This window comes from Oncorhynchus clarkii, chromosome 17 (assembly GCF_045791955.1).
Source record: "Oncorhynchus clarkii lewisi isolate Uvic-CL-2024 chromosome 17, UVic_Ocla_1.0, whole genome shotgun sequence".
Lineage (NCBI taxonomy): Eukaryota > Metazoa > Chordata > Actinopteri > Salmoniformes > Salmonidae > Oncorhynchus > Oncorhynchus clarkii.
The window spans coordinates 69,356,001-69,379,214 of record NC_092163.1 but is presented as its reverse complement, the minus strand read 5'-3'; the positions used below and the strand labels follow the sequence as shown (position 1 = coordinate 69,379,214).

The following is a 23,214-nucleotide window of genomic DNA, read 5'->3' as shown; positions in this document are numbered from 1 at the left end:
AGAGCAAAAATAAAATTTTTCAAACCACAGAAAACCGACCTGTGTCCCTCAGCACACAGACACACAGACATACAGACACACAGACACACAGACACACAGACATACAAATCATGATTCTTTTACCTTTTGTTTGACACGGTCCCATGCTGTTCTATGGAGACCCACACCCTGAGCCAGCCTCTGACATCCCACACAGGTAATAGACATCCCTGGCTTACTTCAGTCTAGAGCTGAACATCCCCCAGCTGTGCATGTGTAGGTATATAACTGTTAGTGTTACATGTGTGTGCTTTGTGCATGTGGGTGCATAAGTGTGTAACTGCATGTCTGAATGTGTAAATTTGTTAGTGCTTGTGTCTGCTGCTAAGCCAGAGAAAGTCACAGGGGGTACATTTCCACAGCGAATGTAACCTTCATTGACGGAGGGACAACAGAGGGACAAACAAATGCTGTGATATAATAAAACAATAAAATGCAACAGGACTATCTAGGAATTTCAAAAATGGTGGACCCTATCATTGAAAGGAGACAATTGCAAACGTCAGATTCTGAGTTTCTATTTGGTCCAGTCTTTCACTGAGATAGGGATCCTGGGTGGGGCAGCGGTCTAAGGCACTGCATTCCAGTGCTAGAGGCGTCACTACAGACCTGGGTTCGATCCTGGGCTGTATCACAATTGGCTGTGATCGGGAGTCCCATAGCGCAGTGCACAATTGGCCCAGCATCGTCAGGGTTTGGCTGGGGTAGGCTCTCATTGTAAATAAGAATTTGTTCTTAACTGACTTGCCTATTTAAAATAAAAAATCAAATTTTGCTGTTACGAAACATTTTGTCTTGCCAAAAATTATATTGTTCACTGTACATTATGTGTGTATTTATGGTTACAGTAAATTAGGTTTTGGGGTTTAGATGTTACGTTAACAGTGAGGTGGGGTGGAGGGATTTCAGAGTCAATACAGATTCAGAGTCAATGTAAACTATGAAAGTCCTCCACTCCAAGCAGCAATGTGTACAAGAAACTCACACCATTTTATATCGACGGACGGACACATCAAAACCTAAACCTCTTTAAATCCAGAGTGCAACATTCTGGATTGGGAAAGTCTGTGGAGAAAGTGAATATTTGGGAGGCTCACGGTGTGTGTGTGTACGCGCGCATGCGCGCGAGTGTGTGTAAGAGGGAGAACACTGAAACACTAAGGCATTTAGAGAGGCTTAGTCACCATGTATCCTTTGAAACAGAAACACACGGACATATTAAACATTATTTTTGAACACCTCTGTGAATACAGGGGTCACATACAGTATGCAGCTCCCTCATGACAATATATTGAGCAAACCGGTGAGAAAAAATTGATTGGATTCTTTTTTTTGTTGTTGTAAAATATTTTTTTTCCCTCCATAACAACATCTGATATAACACTTCTTCCATTGGAATTGGAACAACAAACAGCTACGCTACCACAACTGTCATTCCCCATCCTCTCAACCCAGTTTTAAAGACATTCCCTCTGAGGGTTAAAACAAACATACACCCATACACAAACACAAACGCACATACGGTTCAGACAGAAACGCAATGATAGCGGTCAGGTGACCCTATAAAGGTAGATCTATGACCAGTTAAGTCGATTTATACTGATAGTTTAGCTCTATAGATGGCTCTGTAAAGGTACTGTACAGCGACTCTATCTGGTAGCAATCAGGTAGCCCTGGAATGGTACAGCAGCCAGGAGCCACAGCCAATCGAAAGTCGACATTGAGCTACAATAACGTCTAGTCAATATGGTGTCTCTATAAAGCTACCATAGATATATAGCCAACAGACTTGCTCTATAAAGATCCTGTAGCTCCACAGCCATTAGGGTGCCTCTTCTATAAAGGTACTGTACAGTAGCTCAAGAGACAATGCTTTCCAAAACAAAGTGCATCAAGGCACTATGACGACAAAACATGGAGACTAATGACATTTCACTTCAAATTGATCAGAATGACATGTAACAGAAAACCCAGACTGCAGCTCAGTTGTCACCGTACAGTAAGTTGTAGTGGCCTCGGCTGCATTCCTTTATGTGGGAAATGTTCAACCCCAATCCCCCAGCAGCAAATGGTCTGAAGTTACACAGCGTCTGTCAAAGGTAATGCAAGCTAAGTTCTGCCAAAACCTACCTGCAACTAAAACGAGATACTTATGGGCCAGTCTGAATAGATATTAGTATATCTGCTCTGCTGTGGTGACAACAGATATTAAACACATACAAATATAGTCCTAGGAACATTAAGTGGACCTGGTGGAGCGGCTGTATGAGGATTGGCAGAGGGGTTAGCTTTCACTGGGTTAGGAGTAGAGGTCAGTCAGAATGTCCACTGATCAGAAAGGATCCCACTGAGCACAATTGTCAATTCAACGTCTATGCCACGTTGGTTCAATGTCATTTTGTTGAAATGACGTGGAAACAACGATTCAATTAGTCTGTGGAGAGTGGAAAAGTACACACCACATACAGCAATGAAGCCCAAACGCTCAGACTTTTCAGAGGCTTAATACTGATTCATAATACATTGGTGTAGCCTAGTATTTGAATTATTTTTGCAAGGGAAAAGTTATAATTTGCTTTGTCCGATTTGGAAACATAATTACCAATTCATTAACTAACATCAGTCAACTATGATAATCAAATGTGTCACGGATTCCCCCGGTACTGCTGCTCCTTCTGTGCACCAGTTCCGGAGGTCTACGTCACCGGCTTCTAGGTGCCACTGAACGGTCTCATTATGCACACCTGATTCCCATTCTCCTGATTAGTAATTGTATATGTGCCCTCTGTTCACCAATGTCTTGTCGGTTATTGTTCCCATGTCTGTTGTTCTTGTGAGTACCTGTGCTTTGTTGTTTCGGTTTTCGGAGTGTATTGTGTACTCGTTATTTACGGGTCCCGTGTATTGTTGTGCATTTGTTATTACGGGTTTCGTCCTGTGTATTGTATTGCGGGTCTCGTCCCGTGTATTTATTAGAGGTTTAACCTCGCTCTTTTGTTTGGGTTACATCCCTGTGTTTTTGTATGCATGTTTGTTTTGGGCTTTATCCCCGTGTCTTTCATGGCATGTTGTATTTTGGGGCGGAGTATTAAAACCCCCTATTATGTATTCCTGTGCCTGTCTCCATTTTATACAACGTGACTACTATTTCATAGAATAGTTCCATGTTACCATGATTATAAATATAATACTGTGCTTCCAGGGGCAGAAACAGTTCTAACTTCAAGTGGAGAACAGTAGAGGTGTACAAGAAGAATTGGAATTCAGCCAACTCAGATATTCCTAACACTATTTCTCTAGTTTTCCTTTCTGGGTTTCTCTTTTTCCTCTCACTTGGTTATAAAAACAAGACCACATCAAAGTCTCTCATTTTGGCAAGAAGTAGATATAGTGCATAAATTAATGTAACAACTTTCATTGCAAATGATACCCTAACATGTGCTTTGAATACTCAACACTTCAACAGTTTATAATTGTATGTTTTTGTATACTTGAAAGTTATTTTTTTCCTTAATTTTCTGAATGATCCGTACAGTAGCCCCCTATGAGAGACACATGACAGAGCGATGAAACTGATCAGGTCAGAGATGAGTGAGCGAGATGGAGGCCATGTCTCTTCATCCCACCTGACTAACAGAGGCACAAACAGACAACCTAAACTCTGCTGTGTCCATGACGGTTGGAGCTCTGTGACATGGCATCCAACTTGTCTTTTCACTTGTCACTCGTCTTGTTGATGCGGGTGGGGATGGGGTCTTTTTTCTTTTCTGACATCGCCTCTGATAATTGTGGTGGTTGGAACACCAACCTTCTGAATCTCTTCCCATGGATGAAGGTGTCACAACTCGCTGAGAACATAAAGGTCCTGCAACTGTCACTAAGCAACAACAATTGAAGCTAGCTGGATACAGTAGCGCGGTACTCAAGGCTTCCAAGTTGCAGTGACAGGAAGTCCCATTATAACCTATGACTAGAGCAGGGGCGGAGCATAGAGGGGAGAGGGTGGGAGCTTTAGGATGGACAAAGAGCTGGGGAGAGCAGACTGGAGGAAAATTAAAGTAAAAGGGGCAGAATATGAGGGCTGGCGATTGGATAGAGGAGGAAGAGCTGAATCATGAGCAGGGTCTGGAGTGAAGGGTGGAAGGAGTGGCCCCGCCCACAGTCTGATGTGTTCTCCTGGAGAGTAAAGGAGACATTTTTAATCATACAGTAGAATTTTTGAAAATAAAAAATAAATATTCTTAGTGTGTCTTCTTAGTGAAAATAGAATCTATGCGCATCAGCATATTTACAGTATATGTTTATTGTAGGGTCTGCTGAGTTGTACAGTCAGTTGTAAGTCTTACAGATAGATTGTAGTCGTAGCATACAGCGGGCCCTTTTCGATACCTCGCTGCACTCATGTCCTCACATGATGGGTTATCCTCCTTGACTGGAAGAGGCGTGGTTAAGGAATGACTCACACTACCTATATAGTCACTCCAAGTCTCCATGTGTTTACACACACCCGCCCCTATAGCTTCCTCTCCCACAGGTTTATGCCATAAAAAAATGTAACACAACGATAAACACTTAATACAGATGCTTTAGTTAGAATAGTCATCAAGGGGTGAACTGGACTGAACCCAAATTTAAATGGTTTGACATTAGCACCAGTCAGTTGAATGTGAAAAGCCACTCTTATAAACAAGTCGATAAAGAGATAAACAAACGAGCGGAGAAGGCTCCCAACAGCAGATGTGTATGTGTTGGCAAGGATACACTCTGTCTCCGCCTGGGACAGTTTCTCCACCTCACAGGTGTTGCAGGGCATCTTCTCTGCCACCACAAACAGCAGGTTGGTGTTGTTTAACCTCTTGGCATGGATCAGCCTACACACAAAGAGAGACTGAGTCAACAAACTCTTCTTACAAGTGTCAGATCTTAATTTGACCTATATTGTCAAAGAAAAATAATTCTGCAGCAACAGGATTTGTATGTTTAGTCTATTATGTTGCTTGATTGGTGATTAGGGTATTAGCTGGCCAAAAGTAGGCTACATGAAAAGTGTAATACTGTTTAAATATCTTTGTGTTAGTGTGGGTTTTCAGTGAATTTATGCAAATCATGAAAGATGCAGAAAAATTCTCAGCAACAAAAGAGTGATCAAATTAAGATCCTACAATTGTATATGACAGACTTGTTCACTGTTGGATCAGCTCCATGAGATCGTTTTACTGGGGTCATTTAACTTAGAGGTTACTATTTCAGTACTTCTGATGGAATTTCATAAACTTTTAGATTAATTGAGGCAGCGTTTACCAAGCTCGTGACCTCAAGGATTGCACATTTTGGTTTCGCCCTAACACTACACAGCTGATTCAAATGATCAAAGCTTGATGATTAGTTGATTATTTGAATCAGCTTTGTAGTGCTAGGGACAAAACCAAAATGTAATCACCTTGCAGTCCCCAGGACCGAGTTTAGGAAATGCCGCAGGACTATTACTCAACTGCATTTTCCATGAACTACAGTGCATTCGGAAACTATTCAGACCCCTTGATTTTTCCCACGTTTTGTTACATTACAGTCTTATTCATTGATCTACACACAATACCCCATAATGACAAAGCAAAAAACATTTTTTTAATGTTTGCTTTATTAAAAATGTAAAATGCATTTACATAAGTATTCAGAGCTTTTGCTATGAGACTCAAAATTGACCTCTAGTGCATCCTGTTTCCATTGATCATCCTTAATATGGTTAAACAACTTGATTGGAGTCCACCTGTGGTAAATTCAATTGATTGGATATGATTTGGAAAGGCACTAACCTGTCTATATAAGGTCCCACAGTTGACATTGCATGTCCGAGCAAAAACCCGGGCCATGAGGTCGAAGTAATTGTCCATAGAGCTCAGAGACAGGATTATGTCGAGGCACAGATCTGGGAAGGGTACCAAACATTTTTGCAGCATTGAAGGTCCCCAAGATCACTGTGGCCTCCATCATTCTTAAGTGGAAGAAGTACGGAACCACCAAGACTCTTCCTAGAGCTGGCCGCCTGGCCAAACTCAGCCATTGGGGGAGAATGGCCTTGGTCAGGGAGAACCCAATGGAACCCAAGAACCCAATGGTCACTGACTGAGCTCCAGACTTCCTCTGTGGAGATGGGATAACCTTCCAGAAGGACAACCATCTCTGCAGCACTCCACCAATCAGGCCTTTATGGTAGAGTGGCCAGACAGAAGCCACTCCTCAGTAAAAGGCATATGACAGCCCACTTGGAGTTTGCCAAAAGGCACCAAAAGGACTCTGACTATGAGAAACAAGATTCTTTGGTCTGATGAAACCAAGATTGAACTCTTTAGCCTGAATGCCAAACGTCACGTGTGAGAGAAATGACAAGATGATGTTATAATACTGTTATTGCATCAAATGGTTTTATGCAACATAATAAGCGGTTGTTAGAACACTCATCTGTGTGTGTTCTACTGAGGATGGGTCTCGGAGATTTAACACTGACAGAAGATGTACGGTGTCTTTGGGTGATAAACCTAAAGAGACCGCATTCCATAGCATTGTAAGGTTCTGCTTTTCTTTTCTTAGTCAACCTCGTGTTCTTTTTCTTTGTGTTCTAGAACGAAGCCCTGTCTTTCATTTTTGTTCATTGATTTCACCTGTGTTCATTTCTCACCTGGTCTCATCAAACTGTTAAAATTACGTCTGTGAGTATAACAGAACTGATATGGCAGGCGAAACCCCGAGGACAAAAAAATTAAAAATCAGCCTCTCTCTATTTTCAATGGCTATCACTTTAATTATAAGGCCAAGTCCTCCCAGATTGCAGTTCCTAGGGCTTCCCCTAGATGTCAGTCTTTAGAAAGAGTTCCAGGCTGGTTTTTGGAAAAATGAGCCAGATATTGTAGTTTTTCTAGGTGGCTCCCATTTTGGCTGTAGTGTTTCCAAGCGTGCGGAAGAGAGTTCTTTAGTATTTTTCTCCGGTAAAGACAATAATGATTCTCTGTCTTAAATTTGATCATTTATTTGCATATTAGGGTACCTAAGGTTTGATTCTAAACATTGTTTGACTTGTTTGGAAAAGTTTATTAGTTGCATTTGGGATTCATTTTGTATGCATTTTGATGGAGGGAAACTGGGTGGATTGTTGACTGAAGCGCGCCAGCTAAACTGAGTTTTTATGGATATAAAGAAGGACATTATTGAACAACAGCACCATTTGTGGTGTAACTGGGACCTTTTGGAGTGCCAACAGAAGAAGATCAAAGGTAAGGCATTTTTTATATCGCTATTTCTGACTTTCGTGTCGCACCTGCCTGGTTGAAATATGTTTTTCATGTATGTGGGGTGCTGTCCTCAGATAATCGCATGGTTTGCTTTCGCCGTGAAGCCTTTTTTAAGTCGGACACCGTGGCTGGATTAACAAGAAGTTAAGCTTTATTTTGATGTAACACAATTTCGCGCTTTGCAATTTCACCGGATGTTGGCCAGGTACCGTCCCACCTGCCCATAAGACGTTAACCTGCTCCCTTATTAATAAGTGAATAAAGATTTAGTTAAGTATAACTCTGAATTGTGTGATGAGTTTGTCTCTCCTCATTTGATAGTAAAAAAATTAACCACCACACACACCTGGAGGAAACCTGGCACCATCCCTACGGTAAAACACGGGGGTGGAAACATCATGCTGTGAGGATGTTTTCAGCAGTAGGTACTGGGAGACTAGTCAGGATCGAGGAAAAGATGAATGGAGCAAAGTACAGAGTAGGTTTGACGAAAACCTGCTCCAGAGCGCTCAGGACCTAAGACTGGGGCGAAGGTTCAGCTTCCAACAGCACAATGACCCTAAGCCCACAGCTTAAGACAACTTTTTTTATTTTGTATTGTATTTCAACTTTATTTAAAACCAGGTAGGCCAGTTGAGAACAAGTTCTAATTTACAACTGCGACCTGGCCAAGATAAAGCAAAAGAGTGGGAAACACAGACAACACAGAGTTGCACATGGAATGAACAAACGTACAGTCAATAACACAATAGAAAAAAATGTATATACAGTGTGTGCAAATGAGGTAAGATCAGGGAGGTAAGGCAATATTGCCGTAGTGGCAAAGTAATTACAATTTAGCAAATAAACACTGGAGTGAAAGATGAATGTGCAAGTAGAGATACTGGGGTGCAAAGGAGCAAAAAAACAAAACAATATGGGGATGAGGTAGTTGGATGGCTATTTACAGATGGGCTATGTACAGGTGCAGTGATCTGTAAGCTGCTCTGACAGCTGATGCTTAAAGTTATTGAGGGAGATATGAGTTGTTTGTTCCAGTCATTGGCAGCAGAGAACTGGAAGGAAAGGCGGCCAAAGGAGGAATAGGCTTTGGGGGTGACCAGTAAAATATATCTGCTGGAGCACGTGCTACGGTGTGGGTGCTGCTATGGTGACCAGTGAGCTGAGATAAGGCGGGGCTTTACCTAGCAAAGACTTAAAGAGGACCTGGAGCCATTGGGTTTGGCGACGAATATGAAGTGAGGACCAGCCAACGAGATCATACAGGTCACATTGGTGGGTAGTATATGGGGCTTTGGTGACAAAACGGATGGCACTGTGATAGACTGCATCCAAATGACATCGCCGAAGTCAAGGATCGGCAGGATATTCAGTTTTATGAGGTTATGTTCGGCAGCGTGAGTGAAGGATGCTTGGTTGCGAAATAGGAAGCCAATTCCAGATTTAATTTAGGATTGGAGATGCCTAATGTGAGTCTGGAAGGAAAGTTTACAGTCTTACTAGACACCTAGATATTTGTAATTGCCCACATATTCTAAGTCAGAAACGTCTGGAGTAGTAATGCTGGACGGGCGGGCAGGTGCGGGCAGCGATCGGTTGAAGAGCATGAATTTAGTTTAACTTGCAATTAAGAGCAGTTGGAGGCCACGGAAGGAGAGTTGTATGGCATTGAAGCTCGCCTGGTGGTTAGTTAACACAGTGTCCGAAGGGCCAGAAGCATACAGAATGGTGTCGTCTGCATAGAGGTGGATCCGAGAATCACCAGCAGCAAGAGCAACATCATTGATATATACAGAGAAAAAAGTCAGCCCGAGAATTGAACCCTGTGTCACCCCCATAGAGACTGCCAGAGTACAACAGGCCCTCCGATTTGACACACTGAACTCTGTCTGAGAAGTAGTTGGTGAACCAGGCGAGGCAGTCATTTGAGAAACCAAGGCTGTTGAGTCTGCCGATAAGAATGTTGTGATTGACAGAGTTGAAAGCCTTGGCCAGGTTGATGAATACTGCTGCAGTATTGTCTTTTATTGATGGCGGTTATGATATCGTTTAGGACCTTGAGCGTGGCTGAGGTGCACCCATGACCAGCTCAGAAACCAGATTGCATAGCGGAGAAGGTACGGTGGGATTCGAAATGGTCGGTGATCTGTTTGTTAATTTGGCTTTCGAAGACCTTAGAAAGGCAGGGTAGGATAGATATAGGTCTGTAACAGTTTGGGTCTAGAGTCTCTCCCCTTTGAAGAGGGGGATGACCGCTGCAGCTTTCCAATCTTTGGGTATCTCAGATGATACAAAAGAGAAGTTGAACAGGCTAGTAATAGGGGCGGATAATTTTAGAAAGAGAGGGTCCAGATTGTCTAGCCCAGCTGATTTGTAGGGGTCCAGATTTTGCAACTCTTTTAGAATATCATCTATCTCGATTCGGGTGAAGCAGAAATGGGGGAAGTTTGGGCAAGTTGCTGTGGGGGGTGAAGAGCTGTTGACTGGGGTAGGGGTAGCCAGGTGGAAAACATGGCCAGCCGTAGAAAAATGCTTATTGAAATTCTCAAATATCGTGGATTTATCGGTGGTGACAGTGTTTCCTAGCCTCAGTGCAGTGGGCAGCTGGGAGGAAGTGCTCTTATTCTCCATGGACTTTACAGTGTCCCAGAACTTTTGGCGTTTGTGCTACAGGATGCAAATTTCTGGTTGAAAAAGCTAGCCTTTGCTTTCCTAACTGCCTGTGTATATTGGTCCATAACTTCCCTGAAAAGTTGCAAATCGTGGGGGATATTCGATGCTAATGCAGTACCCCACAGGATGTTTTTGTGCTGGTCAACGGCAGTCAGATCTGGAGTGAACTAAGGGCTACATCTGTTCCTGGTTCAACATTTTTTGAATGGTGCATGCTTATTTAAGATGGTGAGGAAAGCACTTTTAAAGAATAACCAGGCATCTTCTACTGATGGAATGAGGTCAACATCCTTCCAGGATAACCGGGCCAGGTCGATTAGAAAGGCCTGCTTGCTGAAGTGTTTTAGGGAGCGTTTGACAGTGATAAAGGGGTGGTCGTTTGACTGCGGACCCATTACGGACGCAGGCAATGTGGCAGTGATCGCTGAGATCCTGGTTGAAGATAGCAGAGGTGTATTTAGAGGGCAGGTTGGTTAGGATGATATCTATGAGGGTGCCCGTGTTTACAGATTTGGGGTTGTACCTGGTAGGTTCATTGATCATTTGTGTGAGATTGAGGGCATCTAGTTTAGATTGTAGGACGGCCGGGATGTTAAGCATGTCCTAGTTTAGGTCACCTAACTGTACGAGCTCTGACGATAGATGGGGGGCAATCAATTCACATATGCAGGAATGAACCCGATTGAACATCTCTGGAGAGACCGGAAAATAGCTGTGCAGCGACGCTCCCCATCCAACCTGACAGAGTGAGAGGATCTGCAGAGAGAATGGGAGAAACTCCCCAAATACAGGTGTGCCGAGCTTGTAACTTCATACCAAGAAGACTTGAGGTTGTAATCGCTGCCAAAGGTGCTTCAACAGAGTACTGAGTAAACAGTCTGAATACTTATGTAAATGTGATATTTCATATCTTTAAATTTTTTATACATTTGCAAACATTTATAAAATCCTGTTTTTGCTTTGTCATTATGGGGTATTGTGTGCAGATTGACGAGGAAAAAAAGCAATTTAATCTATTTTAGAATAATGCTGTAACGTAACAAAATGTGTAAAAGGTCAATGGGTCTGAGTACTTTCTGCACTGTATGTTGGTGTATGTTTGTATGAGTTGTATGTGGAGAGTAAAAGCTACCTGGAACAGTTGCCACAGTCTTGCAGGATGTCATAGGAGCTGTTGATGTTAGTGAAGTAGAACTGAGTCTGTATCGTCACACAGCTGGTCTCTCTGGAGTCCATCCCCTCTGCCTCCACCTCATCTACAGCACACAGATATAGACAAATACATATTGATGTGGACACAGATAATCAGTCTAGTGTTGCAATCACTGTCCTTCATAAAAAAAACATATATATACAACAGTGATATAACATTACTCTGCAGAAACCACAATATCTCGACTTTGTACTCACCTGTGACAAACCAACTGTGGTAGGCCATTCCATAGAGCAGCTGCTGAAATAGGGACCTGGGTGGAAAGGGAGATTGTTTAAAGGATGTTGGTAGTGCAAATATGTGGCTCTGTTTAAGTAGTGTGTGTTTCAGGCAACAGTATTCTTGTATTCTCTGGTCTTACCAGGCAGCTGCTGATGACCACCAGGCCAGGTTCACAAAGTCTGCAATGGTGGGCTGATGGGACAGAGAAAGAAGAGGACACATAAACACAAGGACATTGCCTGTTCTCCGTTTTAAATTAGCTAGCTAAGCATTCATTCATCCATTATTACAGAAGGGTGATAGTCGTGTCTTATTTTGTATTTTTTTGTATTTTACCCCCCTTTTCTCCCCAACTTTGTTCTTGTCTCATCGCTGCAACTCCCCAACAGGCTCGGGAGGCAAAGGTCGAGTTATGCATCCTGCCAAACCAAGCTTCTTAACACGCGCCCGCTTAACCCGGAAGCCAGCTGCACCAATGTGTCGGAGGAAACACTGTTCAACTGATGACCACAGTCAGCCTGCAGGTGCCCGGCCCACCACAAGGAGTCACTAAAGCGCAAGGAGCCAAGTAAAGCCCCACTGGCCGAACCATCCCCTAACCTGGACGACGCTGGGCCAATTGTGCGCCGCCCTAGGGGACTCCCGATTAAGGCCGGATGTGATACAGCCCGGGATCAAACCTGGGTCTGTAGTGACGTCACTAGCACTGCGATGCAGTGCCTTAGACCGCTGCGCCACTTGGGAGGCCCGATAGCCGTGTCTTTTATTGTTGAATGTGTGAAGTCCTTACCACAAAGACTCCTCTTGGTGCAGCTCCGGTGTTGCTGCTTGGCACGGGGTCACACACAGACTGGTAGTCAAAGGACTGCTTTCGGTTGTAAAAGGAGTTGTTGTAGAGAGCATGCATCAGGTAGGGGTCCACCTCACTGAAGAACATGCCAATCTGTGGAAGAGAGGAAACAGAATTATACAACATGCCCCTAAGTCAAGGATAGACTGGGTTCAATAAAGCTTTGTAGTAACTGTCAGGACATGTCACCTTGTTCCAGTGATCCTTCTGATTGGACATGATCAGGAAACCACCGTCATCCACCAGGTAACAAAGAAGGTCCTGCATCGACAGGCGCAGATGGACAACCATGACGACATGAGACCCCAACTGTTAGTCTGTTTAACTCTCAACTATGTCTTAGCTTCATGAATATAGTACCATTGAAAACATGATACTAGCATTGTTCACAGTGGTGTAATGATGCCTGGAAAAGTGAGTATACTCAAATCTAGCCCCCCAAAAAATCCCAAACGACCCTCCCTGTGCAAAGAATTATATGAGAAACATTGAAAAATCCCATATTGATCTTTCACAGTCAGGCCAAACCAAAATGTACTGTGCAAGTAGGCTAATAGTAGCCCTACCATTGAAACAGATACATCAGGCGGTCAACTGTCGATTTAGTCACACTTGTTTAATAGAAAAACAAGAACATTTGATGTTCCAAGTCCACAACAATGCTTAAACCACACCATGAGATGAATTTTGAGGTCTAGGGAAAATGTAGTTACCCTTTAATTCAAGTGCCAGGCACCTAGCACTGTTGTTTGGTTAGTGGTGTTTCTGTAGCATATGAGATGGAGTTTGTAAAACAAATGGCCACTGGATTGATGCAAATAATTATGATATAATTCTGCCAGGTAGACATAGGCTAGTTAACATTTAATTGAGAAGGTTTTTTGGAAAGCCTTTCCATCTACCAGAAGACAGTTTGTCAAACCTAGATTTGTTTCACCTGTCCTTGTGATTGTCTCCACCCCCCTCCAGGTGTCGCCCATCTTCCCCTGTGTATTTACAGTTGAAGTCGGAAGTTTACATACACTTTTTCAACCACTCCAAAAATGTCTTGTTAACAAACTATAGTTTTGGCAAGTCCGTTAGGGCATCTACTTTGTGCAAGACACAAGTCATTTTCCAACAATTGTTTACAGACAGATTATTTCTGTAACGGCTTTCTTCCTGGGAAGGAGAGGCGGACCAAAACGTAGCGTGGTTATAGTTCATGTTTTTTAATAAGAAACCATGAACATAATACAAAACAATAAATGTGGCAAAACCAAAACAGCCCTATCTGGTGTAGCAAACATAAAGACAGGAAACAATCACCCACAAAACCCAACACAAAACAGGCTACCTAAATATGGTTCCCAATCAGAGACAATGACTAACACCTGCCTCTGATTGAGAACCATATCAGGCCAAACATAGAAATAGACAAACTAGACACACAACATAGAATGCCCACCCAGCTCACGTCCTGACCAACATTAAAACAAGGAAAACACAAAAGAACTATTGTCAGAACGTGACAATTTCACGTATAATTCATTGTATCACAATTCCAGTGGGTCAGAAGTTTACATACACTATGTTCACTGTGCCTTTAAACAGCATGGAACATTCCAGAAAATGATGTCATGGCTTAAGAACCATCCTATTGGCTAATTGACATAATTTGAGTCAATTGGAGGTGTACCTGTGGATATATTTCAAGGCCTACCTTCAAACTCAGTGCCTCTTTGCTTGACATCATGGGACAATCAAAAGAAATCAACCAAGACCTCAGAAAAAAAGTAGACCTGGTACTGAAGGTACCACGTTCATCTGTACAAACAATAGTACGCAAGTATAAACACCATGGACCGCTCAGGAAGGAGATGCTTTATGTCTCCTAGAGATGAACGTACTTTGGTGCGAAAAGTGCAAATCAATCCCAGAACAACAGCAAAGGATCTTGTGAACATGCTGAGCAAACGGGTACAAAAGTATCTAAATCCACAGTAAAATGAGTCATATATTGACATAACCTGAAAGGCCGCTCAGCAAGGAAGAAGCCACTTCTCCAAAACCACCATAAAAAAACAGACTATGGTTTGCAACTGCACATGGGGACAAAGATCATACTTTTTGGAGAAATGTCCTCTGGTCTGATGAAACAAAAATAGAACTGATTGGCCATAATGACCATCGTTATGTTTGGAGGAAAAAGGGCCTGCAAGCCGAAGAAAACCATCCCAACCGTGAAGCACAGGGGTGGCAGCATCATGCTGTGGGGGTGGTTTGCTGCAGGAGGGACTGGTGCACTTTACAAAATAGATGGGAAAATGATGTGTATATATTGAAGGAACATCTCAAGACATCAGTCAGGAGGTTAAAGCTTGGTTGCAAACGGGTCTTCCAAATGGACAATGACCCCAAGCATACTTCCAAAGTTGTGGCAAAATGGCTTCAGGACAACAAAGTCAAGGTATTGGAGTGGCCATCGCAAAGCCCTGCCCTCAATCCCATAGAAAGTTTGATGGCAGAACTGAAAAAGTGTGTGCGAGCAAGGAGGCCAACAAACCTGGCTGTTACACCAGCTCTGTCAGGAGGAATGGGCCAAAATTCACCCAACTTATTGTGGGAAGCTTGTGGAAGGTTACCCGAAACGTTTGACCCAAGTTAAACAATTTAAAGGCAATGCTACCAAACACTAATTGAGTGTATGTAAACTTCTGACCCACTGGGAATGTGATGAAAGAAATAAAAGCCTAAATAAATAATTATCTCTACTATTATTCTGACATTTCACATTCTTAAAATTAAGTGGTGATCCTAACTGACCTAAGACAGGGAATTTTTACTCGTATTAAACGTCAGGAGTTGTGAAAAACAGAGTTTAAATGTATTTGACTAAGGTGTATGTAAACTTCCGACTTCAACTCTATACCTGCTGCCAGTTTGTCTTGTTTGTCAAGTCAACCAGCGTTTTTCACAGTCTCTCTTTTTCTTGCCCTCCTGGTTTTGACCCTTGCCTATCCTGACTCTGAGCCTGCCTGCCTGACCACTCTGCCTGCCCCTGACCCCGAGCCTGCCTGCCTGACCACTCTGCCTGCCCCTGACCCCGAGCCTGCCTGCCGTCCGGTACTGTTGTCCCACCTCTGGTTTACTGACCCCTGCCTGCCTTGACCTGTCTATTGCCTGCCCCTGTTGGAATATTAAACCATTGTCAATTCGACGTGTCTGCATCTGGGTCTTACGTTGATTCCTGATAACCAAGGCCTATCATAAGCATCACTATCTATTAACTGTTCCTTAATTGTTTGAAACCTGGATGTTGGAGGCAATTATTTTAAGGCATTATCCTAGTCATATTATCAACCCATGATAGCTGTTGCATCTTTAGATCTCCCCTCTCAACGTTTCTAAGGAATATTTCCATCTCTGTCCATGAAACCGATCGCATGTGTGGTGAGCATTTTAGAATGGTGTTTTCCAACAAATTGCATTTTGCAACATTCACACTGTTCTCGTGTGCACATTGCTGCATTGAAAATGTGAAGAAATAATAGTTTATCAACATTTTAAGCTAAAAAGCATTATTAATTGATACGGCGTATACCTACACTACACTACTTTGATAAGCATCCTGGGGATTAAGAAGTGAGTATACGCAATGCCCACTGAAAAATAAATGGGTACTCGGCATATACCTGCGTATATCCTCCAATACACCACTGATTATTCTTTATCTTACTTCGCTGTTGGCTTCACAGTCCATCTCACAGCCACTGGTTGGTCCACACTGTCAAAAACAAATCATCATCAACGATAAGCAAAAAACACATTTCATATGCTTGTGTGTGGGTTTAATTCCTGGTTGTCCTTATGTTTGTTACCGTTTGTTGGACTTGGCGGTTGTCACTTGTTGGACTTGTTTGGTTACTAGCCAGGATCTTGAATTTGTCCACCCAGGCCTCAAGGTCCAGCTTTACGCCAACCACTAGTCATACACAGAGGGAGAGACATTGAGATATACCCAAAGAAATGAGAGAGAAGGGGAGAGCGTGCGATAGAGAGATAGAAAGAGAGAGAGAGAGAGAGATATATATATATTCCTCCTACCAGGAGAAATATATTTCCCTCCAAATACCTACTTCAGACGTACTCTCTTAATTAGAACATGATAATAATCCTGCAGCAACAGGAAATGTGAATTAGTATGTGGATTATAATTAATGGACATTTTTGTAGGTGTTGATATATTTTTCGTTAGTCTGAAAATACTAAAGTGGAAATAACAAACTTTATAAGCCTTTTTACACCTCGAATACACTACAATTTACATTTCCTGCTGTGCAAGAAAGTTCTCTGCGACAACAAAGTGATCAAATTAAGATCCTAAATCCTGCAGTGGATTAACACATCATACTACCCCATACTAGCCCCCAGTAGAGTAACTAACAGTACTACTCATCATGCCTCTGTAAAGGACGTCACACTGCTTGCTTAGCAAGTACCACTTCCTACCGATTTGGCTAATATTGCCAGCACACGTGACCACCCTCCTGAAATGTTTTACCAGTCGGCGCCACGCGAAAAGTTAGCTGTGCAGTGGTGCAAGTGGGGACACTTCAGGCTGAGGAAGTTTTACACATTCCCATGTGCTACACCTCCAACAATGCTAATGAACCCTTCACCTGCAGGTTTGATGGTTTTCCCTCCCACTGTGATCTCCACTGCAGTGCTGACCAGGATTCCTATGGTGTCGTTCTCTGGGTTCAGCAGCTCATCATTCACTTCATGGGAGAAGAATGAGAAGGAGGGAGGGAGGGAGGGAGGGAGGGAGGGAGAGGCCGGAAGGAATGGAGGAGAGATGGATGAAGGGAGGAAGGGAGGAGGGAGGAGGGAGGGAAGAGGGATGGAGGAGGGAGGGAAGAGGGATGGAGGAGGGAGGGAGGAGGGTTGGGGAAGGATGGGGAAGGATGGAGGAGGGATGGAGGAGGAAGGAGGGAGGGAGGGAGGAGGGACAGAGGAAGGGAGTCAATAACAATAAATCAACAGAACAGATACCATAAAGACTTTAGTAGTACAGTAGTGTCTGGGTGGAGGTGAGACAGATGATGACTCACCGGTGCGATAAGGCGCTCTGAAGATGTAGCCCTTGTTGTCCAGACTGCGGCGGTAATAGCTGGCATTAAAAGGCTCAGGGTCCTCTTCCCAGGTCTCAGCAGCCCTGAGGATCAGCACAACATTAAAACTCACGGACAGAGCCAGGGCCAGACACTAACAAACTGTAAGGTACACTGGCAGATACCTTGGTCCTAGCTATCCTGGATATTTAATTCCAGTTTATATGTTTACAAGCACAAAAAGTAATTTGGATACGTTTATGCACTTGACTTTGGTCCAATGTTTGGGAGGCTTTACATGCACATCCAATGTACACTAATACCTACAACTTTGAAGAAAGGTTGTGTGGTAGATTAAGACTGGACTCACTTGTTGGGAAACACTCTTGTAATCCCTCCGTCTGTTGCAGCAAACACTGCCAGAAAGCCATAGCTGCAACACAGAACAGGAGAGTGAGAATTCAGGAAGTACCCAGACACCGGAGATAACACATAGTACACATGCAGTCCTCTACTCACGTGGTGAGGTCTTTGGTCTTCCACACCTTCTCCACCAGCTGTCTGATGATGCCAGTGTCGAGGATGAGGTTATGAAGGAGCAGGTTGTCACCTGGGTTAGACCACAGTGAGAAGGGGACATGCTTTAGGAGGCATTGTGATTGACAGCAAATTGTTGATTCTGACTGTGCATTTAAATACTGTGTATAGCGGTCAAATGTAAACAATGAGAATTCTGATCATGCCATTACATTACTACAAGTGGTGAGGTTACTGTAAGAAGAGGGAACTGGAGAGACGGAGGGACTCACATTGTTTGGAGTCAGGTGTCACCTTCTCCATGAGAGCGATGAAGTTGAGCAGGAACTCAGTGTTGTTGTTGGAGAGCTCTAGCTCGTTGCAGTATTCCCTGAGGACAGTCAGCGGCAGCATTTTTTTTTGACCCATAAACAGTTGAGAACAAACACACAACGTGTGTCTGGCTTCTCATATTCCCTGAGCAGGTATATGGACAGCTCTTATTTACAATACCCAGATGTACATTCCCAAACACTCTCACAGCACATAAACCCATAGAAACTCATACGCATGCATGTCCTGTCTACGAGACAGACTGTCAAGAGTGAAATATGGAGTGAAGGGCTGGTGAACGCAACACACTGGCAGCAGACAGAGTGAGTGTACTTGTCAGTCTTTCAGCATGGAGCTGGGAGTTTTACAGGATGAAGGTCTGATCATGACAAAAAGAAAACATGCAGAGGGGGATTTCATTCACCTTTTATACACATTATACTGTAAATCTTTATTTACAAGTAGGTATTCTCAAGATTACATACTGTATTCATACTGCAGTCACAAACACACCTTGGAATATGCATACACACAAAACCATGCAGCACCAACTGGCGACATGCAAAGGATGTGAGGTAGCACAGGAATAGTTCTGGGGGCAGGGAGGGTACGTTTTGGGATGAGAGGGGTTACTTTGGGGCAGGAGGCGAGAAGGATTGAATGCACTGAAATTCCCAAAAAGTAGACTATAGAAATTCTGTTGTCAAAAACGGTAAAAAACAAAAACACAAGTGTCGTCGGGCTCCTAACTTCCAACAAAGAACGCACAAAGTCAAACCATGATATGAGAAAACCCACAGCAATGACACTACAACAAAATGATCAACGGCACAGTCTTGAACACCACAAGAAAAGAAATGTGAGGTGTGACTGACAATAACAAATGACTAGTGGCTGAGGAGATTTCTTGGTGTGACGTTAAGTGTTGGGGGTTGAAGGAAGGTGGTGGAAGTGAACAACTGAGTAATGTTGTGGGCTGAAGGTGGTGGAGACACTACAGTGAGGACCATCAAAACAAATGGGAAGACAGCAAGCATTCACACAGGGCTACCTGGGAGCTATGAATACATGTCCTTCAGACTCAAAACTGTTTGGCAGCAGAGATTCAAAATCTGCAACAGAAAGGGGAAGATTATCTGGGAAGAGCCATGAGCAGAGCAGTGGGGGGTTCTGGGTACACAGCGGCTGTTCTTCAGGGGTGCAGGGAACGCGGAAGGGAGTTACCATAGCAACACCAAAGAGGAATCATGGGGGATACACCAGCGTTAGCCAATATGGTGCCTCAAATGCAACCTGACTCTGCCCAGCACTCACTTCTTTCTCATTTTCCACTTTAGTTTATTACCATTGAAAAATCATAACCAGATGAATCCAACCATTTTGATTTCAAGTGAATTGTTCTTTTTTTATGTCGGAGAACTGACTTCCATCACACATCATGAGGGGAAGTGAGTTCTCAGACAGATAAACCCATAATGAGTGCATTTCACAGGCAGGCATCAACATGGCCAACTATTGCAGGGGGAGGTGGGTGGCGCAGGGGTCCCGATGGAAGTGGTCATCCCTCAGACTGGCAGGGGACACGACACCAAGAGACACACAATCAGGGGGAAATGCATTGCATTGTGAAGGGCATATCAAGGGGCAACTTTCTTTACCTCTAGTACACTAACCTTATTCATTTTCATTTAGATGTAAAAGTTAGATGTATCTATGAGTCTCTTAATTAAACACTGTAATATATCTGCTTTTATCAGACATCTTTTACATTTTAGATCATCTCTATAAAAGTAGAGAAAGTAGATGACAAGTAGATGATACATATACATATTTGAAAACTGATAAATTGACTGCAGTGCCCAGGTAGTGTTGCACCCACAATGCCGTGCACATCCGGGTCATGTTTTTTTTTTGTTTTGAGGAGGAGGTAGAGGGCTGTTCCCCCAGCAGTCTGAGGACTGATGGGGGAGGAGGGAGACAAGCTGATGGAGACAGGGGTTACAGAGGGACGACACACGAGGCAGGCGCCACGGGGCGCTCTGCCACGTACCCAACAACATGAGAGGACCAGGGTGACCCACAGTGTGGCCCTAAAGAGATCCGTCAGCAGCACTAGCTGACACGGAGAGGGACAATATTGGTTGAGCTAACTAACACAGTCTGTTGTTCAGGTGTCAACTTCATTAAAGCTAACATGCTAATAACCTTAGTTATGCTAACATGGGGATTTAATCACCTGAGCCTAAACAGCTTGGCTACAATGCCGGTGGCCTTAGTCAAGCTAACATATTAATAGTCTATTAATAGTCATAATAATGTTGTAAATAGTTGATAAACTGTGGTGACATTCAGATGCACTATCATGTGGACCAATGAACTCAAATGGGACCAGCCTCAGTTATACTAATAAAACAATGGGGTTAACTTCAGTTTGTTTAACTACATTATAATGACAAACAATGCTTCATCATTACAGGTAGAGCTTTGCCTGCTCTAGTGGGAGGACAGTTAATATGGAAGACGTTCTTTTGGAACCGGTGGCGGCTCCCTCAACTCCTGTACACTGGTGTGAGAGTTAAGACATCCTTTCAGCTAAAATGACATCGCGAGACAGCAGATAGATAGAGAGAGAGAGAGGGAGGAATAAAGAGATGGTAGAGAAATAGTGAGAGAAATGGACACAGAGAGATGGAGAGAGGAGACAGAAGGAAAGAGAGAGAGAGGGAGGAATAAAGAGATGGTAGAGAAATAGTGAGAGAAAGGGACACAGAGAGATGGAGAGAGGAGACAGAAGGAAAGAGAGAGAGAAGGAGGAATAAAGAGATGGTAGAGAAATAGTGAGAGAAAGGGACACAGAGAGATGGAGAGAGGAGACAGAAGGAAAGAGAGAGAGAGGGATAGTAAAGTGACACAACCAGTTTAGAGAGCTATCCACAGAGGGGAGGTGTAGAGAGGACAAAATACAGAGGTTTTAACAGAGAACGTGGATAATATCTGTCTTCTTTGGGTGTTTGAAGGTGTTGTGAGTGTGACTGAAGCACCAGAGACGTGGGGGTGAGGTTGGAGACTGGAGGAGCCATCTTGAGACAGATGGGGTCTGAGCTGCAGCAGGAGTGTGGGTGAGTGGGTGGGTGTTTGGGTGGGTGGAGAGTGAGGAGGAAGAGGAGGAAGAGGAGGGTCTTGAAGGCAAGATGGGCAGGAACAGAGGCAAGCAGGCTGGGACAGGTGAGGGTGGGGTCAGCGAGGGTGGGAGGAGGTTAAGAACGTAAGGGTAGGGAACGTGGACCAATATGGAGTATACTTGCCCTTGGTGTATTGCACTGTGTGGATCCATCAGAGAGGTAGTGAGCAAGAAAAGAAAGGTTTGGGGTAGGGGGAGGGAGGTCACAGACAATATTTTATTCAATTATTATTTGAATAAAAATATTGCTTTCTCAAAAGAAAGAAACCAATTAAGTCAAACAGACGAGAAAGAAAATAAATGAAGAACAAACATCTTTTTTGCAAGAGCAAACAAGAAACTGAACAGAATGAGAAAAATAGGAAATCAGAATGTCGAGAAACTGAAAGAAATAAGAAACGGTAAAGGACAAAACCGGCACGGTGAAAGTTAACCATGAAAACCCGAAATAGACGTAACAGAAAGAACCAGGAAAAAAGTGGAGCAACAGGGTCTGGAGAAAGAAAGCATGAGAGAGATAACAGGTGTCCCCATTCAGACCCACTGAACTCAAACTCCCACAGAGGAAGGAAGGACAGACCCTCGTCATGGGCCATGGGAGTTTATCTACTGAATGATTCCAAAGCTGAATACAAAACAGCAACAAGGTACATATCTAGGGAACTCAACAGGAAGACAACTCATTACAAATCATAACAAAAACTTAACAGAAAAGAGTGAAAAGCATGCCTGTTTTCACGGGTTTGGAAACATTTTAAAAAATACATGTTTATGAACACATACGCTTCAGAATCATTGCTTGTTGGTGGAGAAGAGGCGAGAGCATTTGGCAAAGAAAATAAATAGCACAAGATCACCATTATTTTCACCTTAGTAACACAGTAAAACCACAGCTTTCACCTTTCTGCTAGTTCAGGTTTTTTCTTCAACAGTTGTGAAGAAAAAAAATCACCATAGTTAACAGCACAGTATGAAGACAAGAGGGTAGATAGAGGGGGCTGTAGATAAAGGAGGCTGTATAAGAAAAGGTTTCATTCCCAGTATATCCTTGTCACTGTCACAGGGAAGGAGAGGGGTGCAAGGAGAGAGGAGGAGAGGAGAGGAGAGGGGGGGTATAGAGTGCTCCACTCTGATCGTCCCTACGATGGTGTTCGCCGGAGACCCAGGGAGGTCCCAGGGGGGTCCCCCTTGACTTAGTAAGGGGGGCGTAAGGTCATATTTGGGAGAGAGAGAGAAAAGAGAGAGAGAGAGTGGGCTAGTGTTGGGTGTCTCCTGGTACTTACACTGCACCTGCAGGATCTGGTCACTCAGGTTAGCCTTGATGTGGTTCTCACTGTATGTGGGCAGTACCAGCCCTAGACTGGAGTGGTGAGGCAGACACACAACCACATCAGAATAACATTATATCTGCCCTAATATATACACACACACACACACTCAAACACACACAAATACACACAGAGCCTTGAACAAACATGACATCATTCCCTAATTGGGAGGTGTGAACAACCTGCACTCACACAACAAAATAGGTTCAAATGTTCAAGCTTAATGACGTGCTTATAGAATTGAAGAGAGGGTCATTGCTCAGACACCAAACAGCTGGCTCCCAGCCAACATAGATGCAGTAAAAATCCTCATCAGGCATTTCTAGGACTATTGAATATCATCAAATGTAATTTGCAGTGTTGCTAGGAGGAAATATCATTATAATTCAACCTTAACCGTTCAACCTAGTTTTGGAGATTAATAAAATGAAAAAAGCATGCAGTTAATTTGTGTTTAGGATCCTACTAGTGTTCTTTCGC

The 23,214-nt window shown here is 43.4% G+C and overlaps 1 protein-coding gene across 4 annotated transcripts in view; it reads right to left on the bottom strand.

Moving 5' to 3' along the window:
• Positions 1–3,540: 3,540 nt before the first annotated feature.
• LOC139371327 (voltage-dependent calcium channel subunit alpha-2/delta-2-like) overlaps positions 3,541–23,214 on the bottom strand; it is a 279,472-nt gene continuing 259,798 nt past the window's right edge. For 2 of the 4 annotated variants that reach the window (XM_071111656.1, XM_071111659.1), the window contains 17 exons: positions 22,690–22,766; positions 19,277–19,337; positions 18,186–18,283; positions 17,896–17,986; positions 17,747–17,809; positions 17,377–17,480; positions 16,945–17,043; positions 16,144–16,247; positions 16,002–16,049; positions 12,473–12,544; positions 12,224–12,376; positions 11,573–11,625; positions 11,409–11,464; positions 11,131–11,254; positions 4,801–4,910; positions 4,386–4,471; positions 3,956–4,215 (listed from right to left, as the gene is read on the bottom strand). In XM_071111656.1, the coding sequence (XP_070967757.1) occupies positions 4,093–4,215; positions 4,386–4,471; positions 4,801–4,910; positions 11,131–11,254; positions 11,409–11,464; positions 11,573–11,625; positions 12,224–12,376; positions 12,473–12,544; positions 16,002–16,049; positions 16,144–16,247; positions 16,945–17,043; positions 17,377–17,480; positions 17,747–17,809; positions 17,896–17,986; positions 18,186–18,283; positions 19,277–19,337; positions 22,690–22,766 (1,522 nt within the window). In that variant the 3' untranslated portion in view covers positions 3,956–4,092. Of the gene's footprint in view, positions 4,216–4,385; positions 4,472–4,800; positions 4,911–11,130; positions 11,255–11,408; positions 11,465–11,572; positions 11,626–12,223; positions 12,377–12,472; positions 12,545–16,001; positions 16,050–16,143; positions 16,248–16,944; positions 17,044–17,376; positions 17,481–17,746; positions 17,810–17,895; positions 17,987–18,185; positions 18,284–19,276; positions 19,362–22,689; positions 22,767–23,214 lie in introns of all 4 variants that reach the window. The other 2 variants (XM_071111658.1, XM_071111660.1) reach the window with 2 other exon arrangements.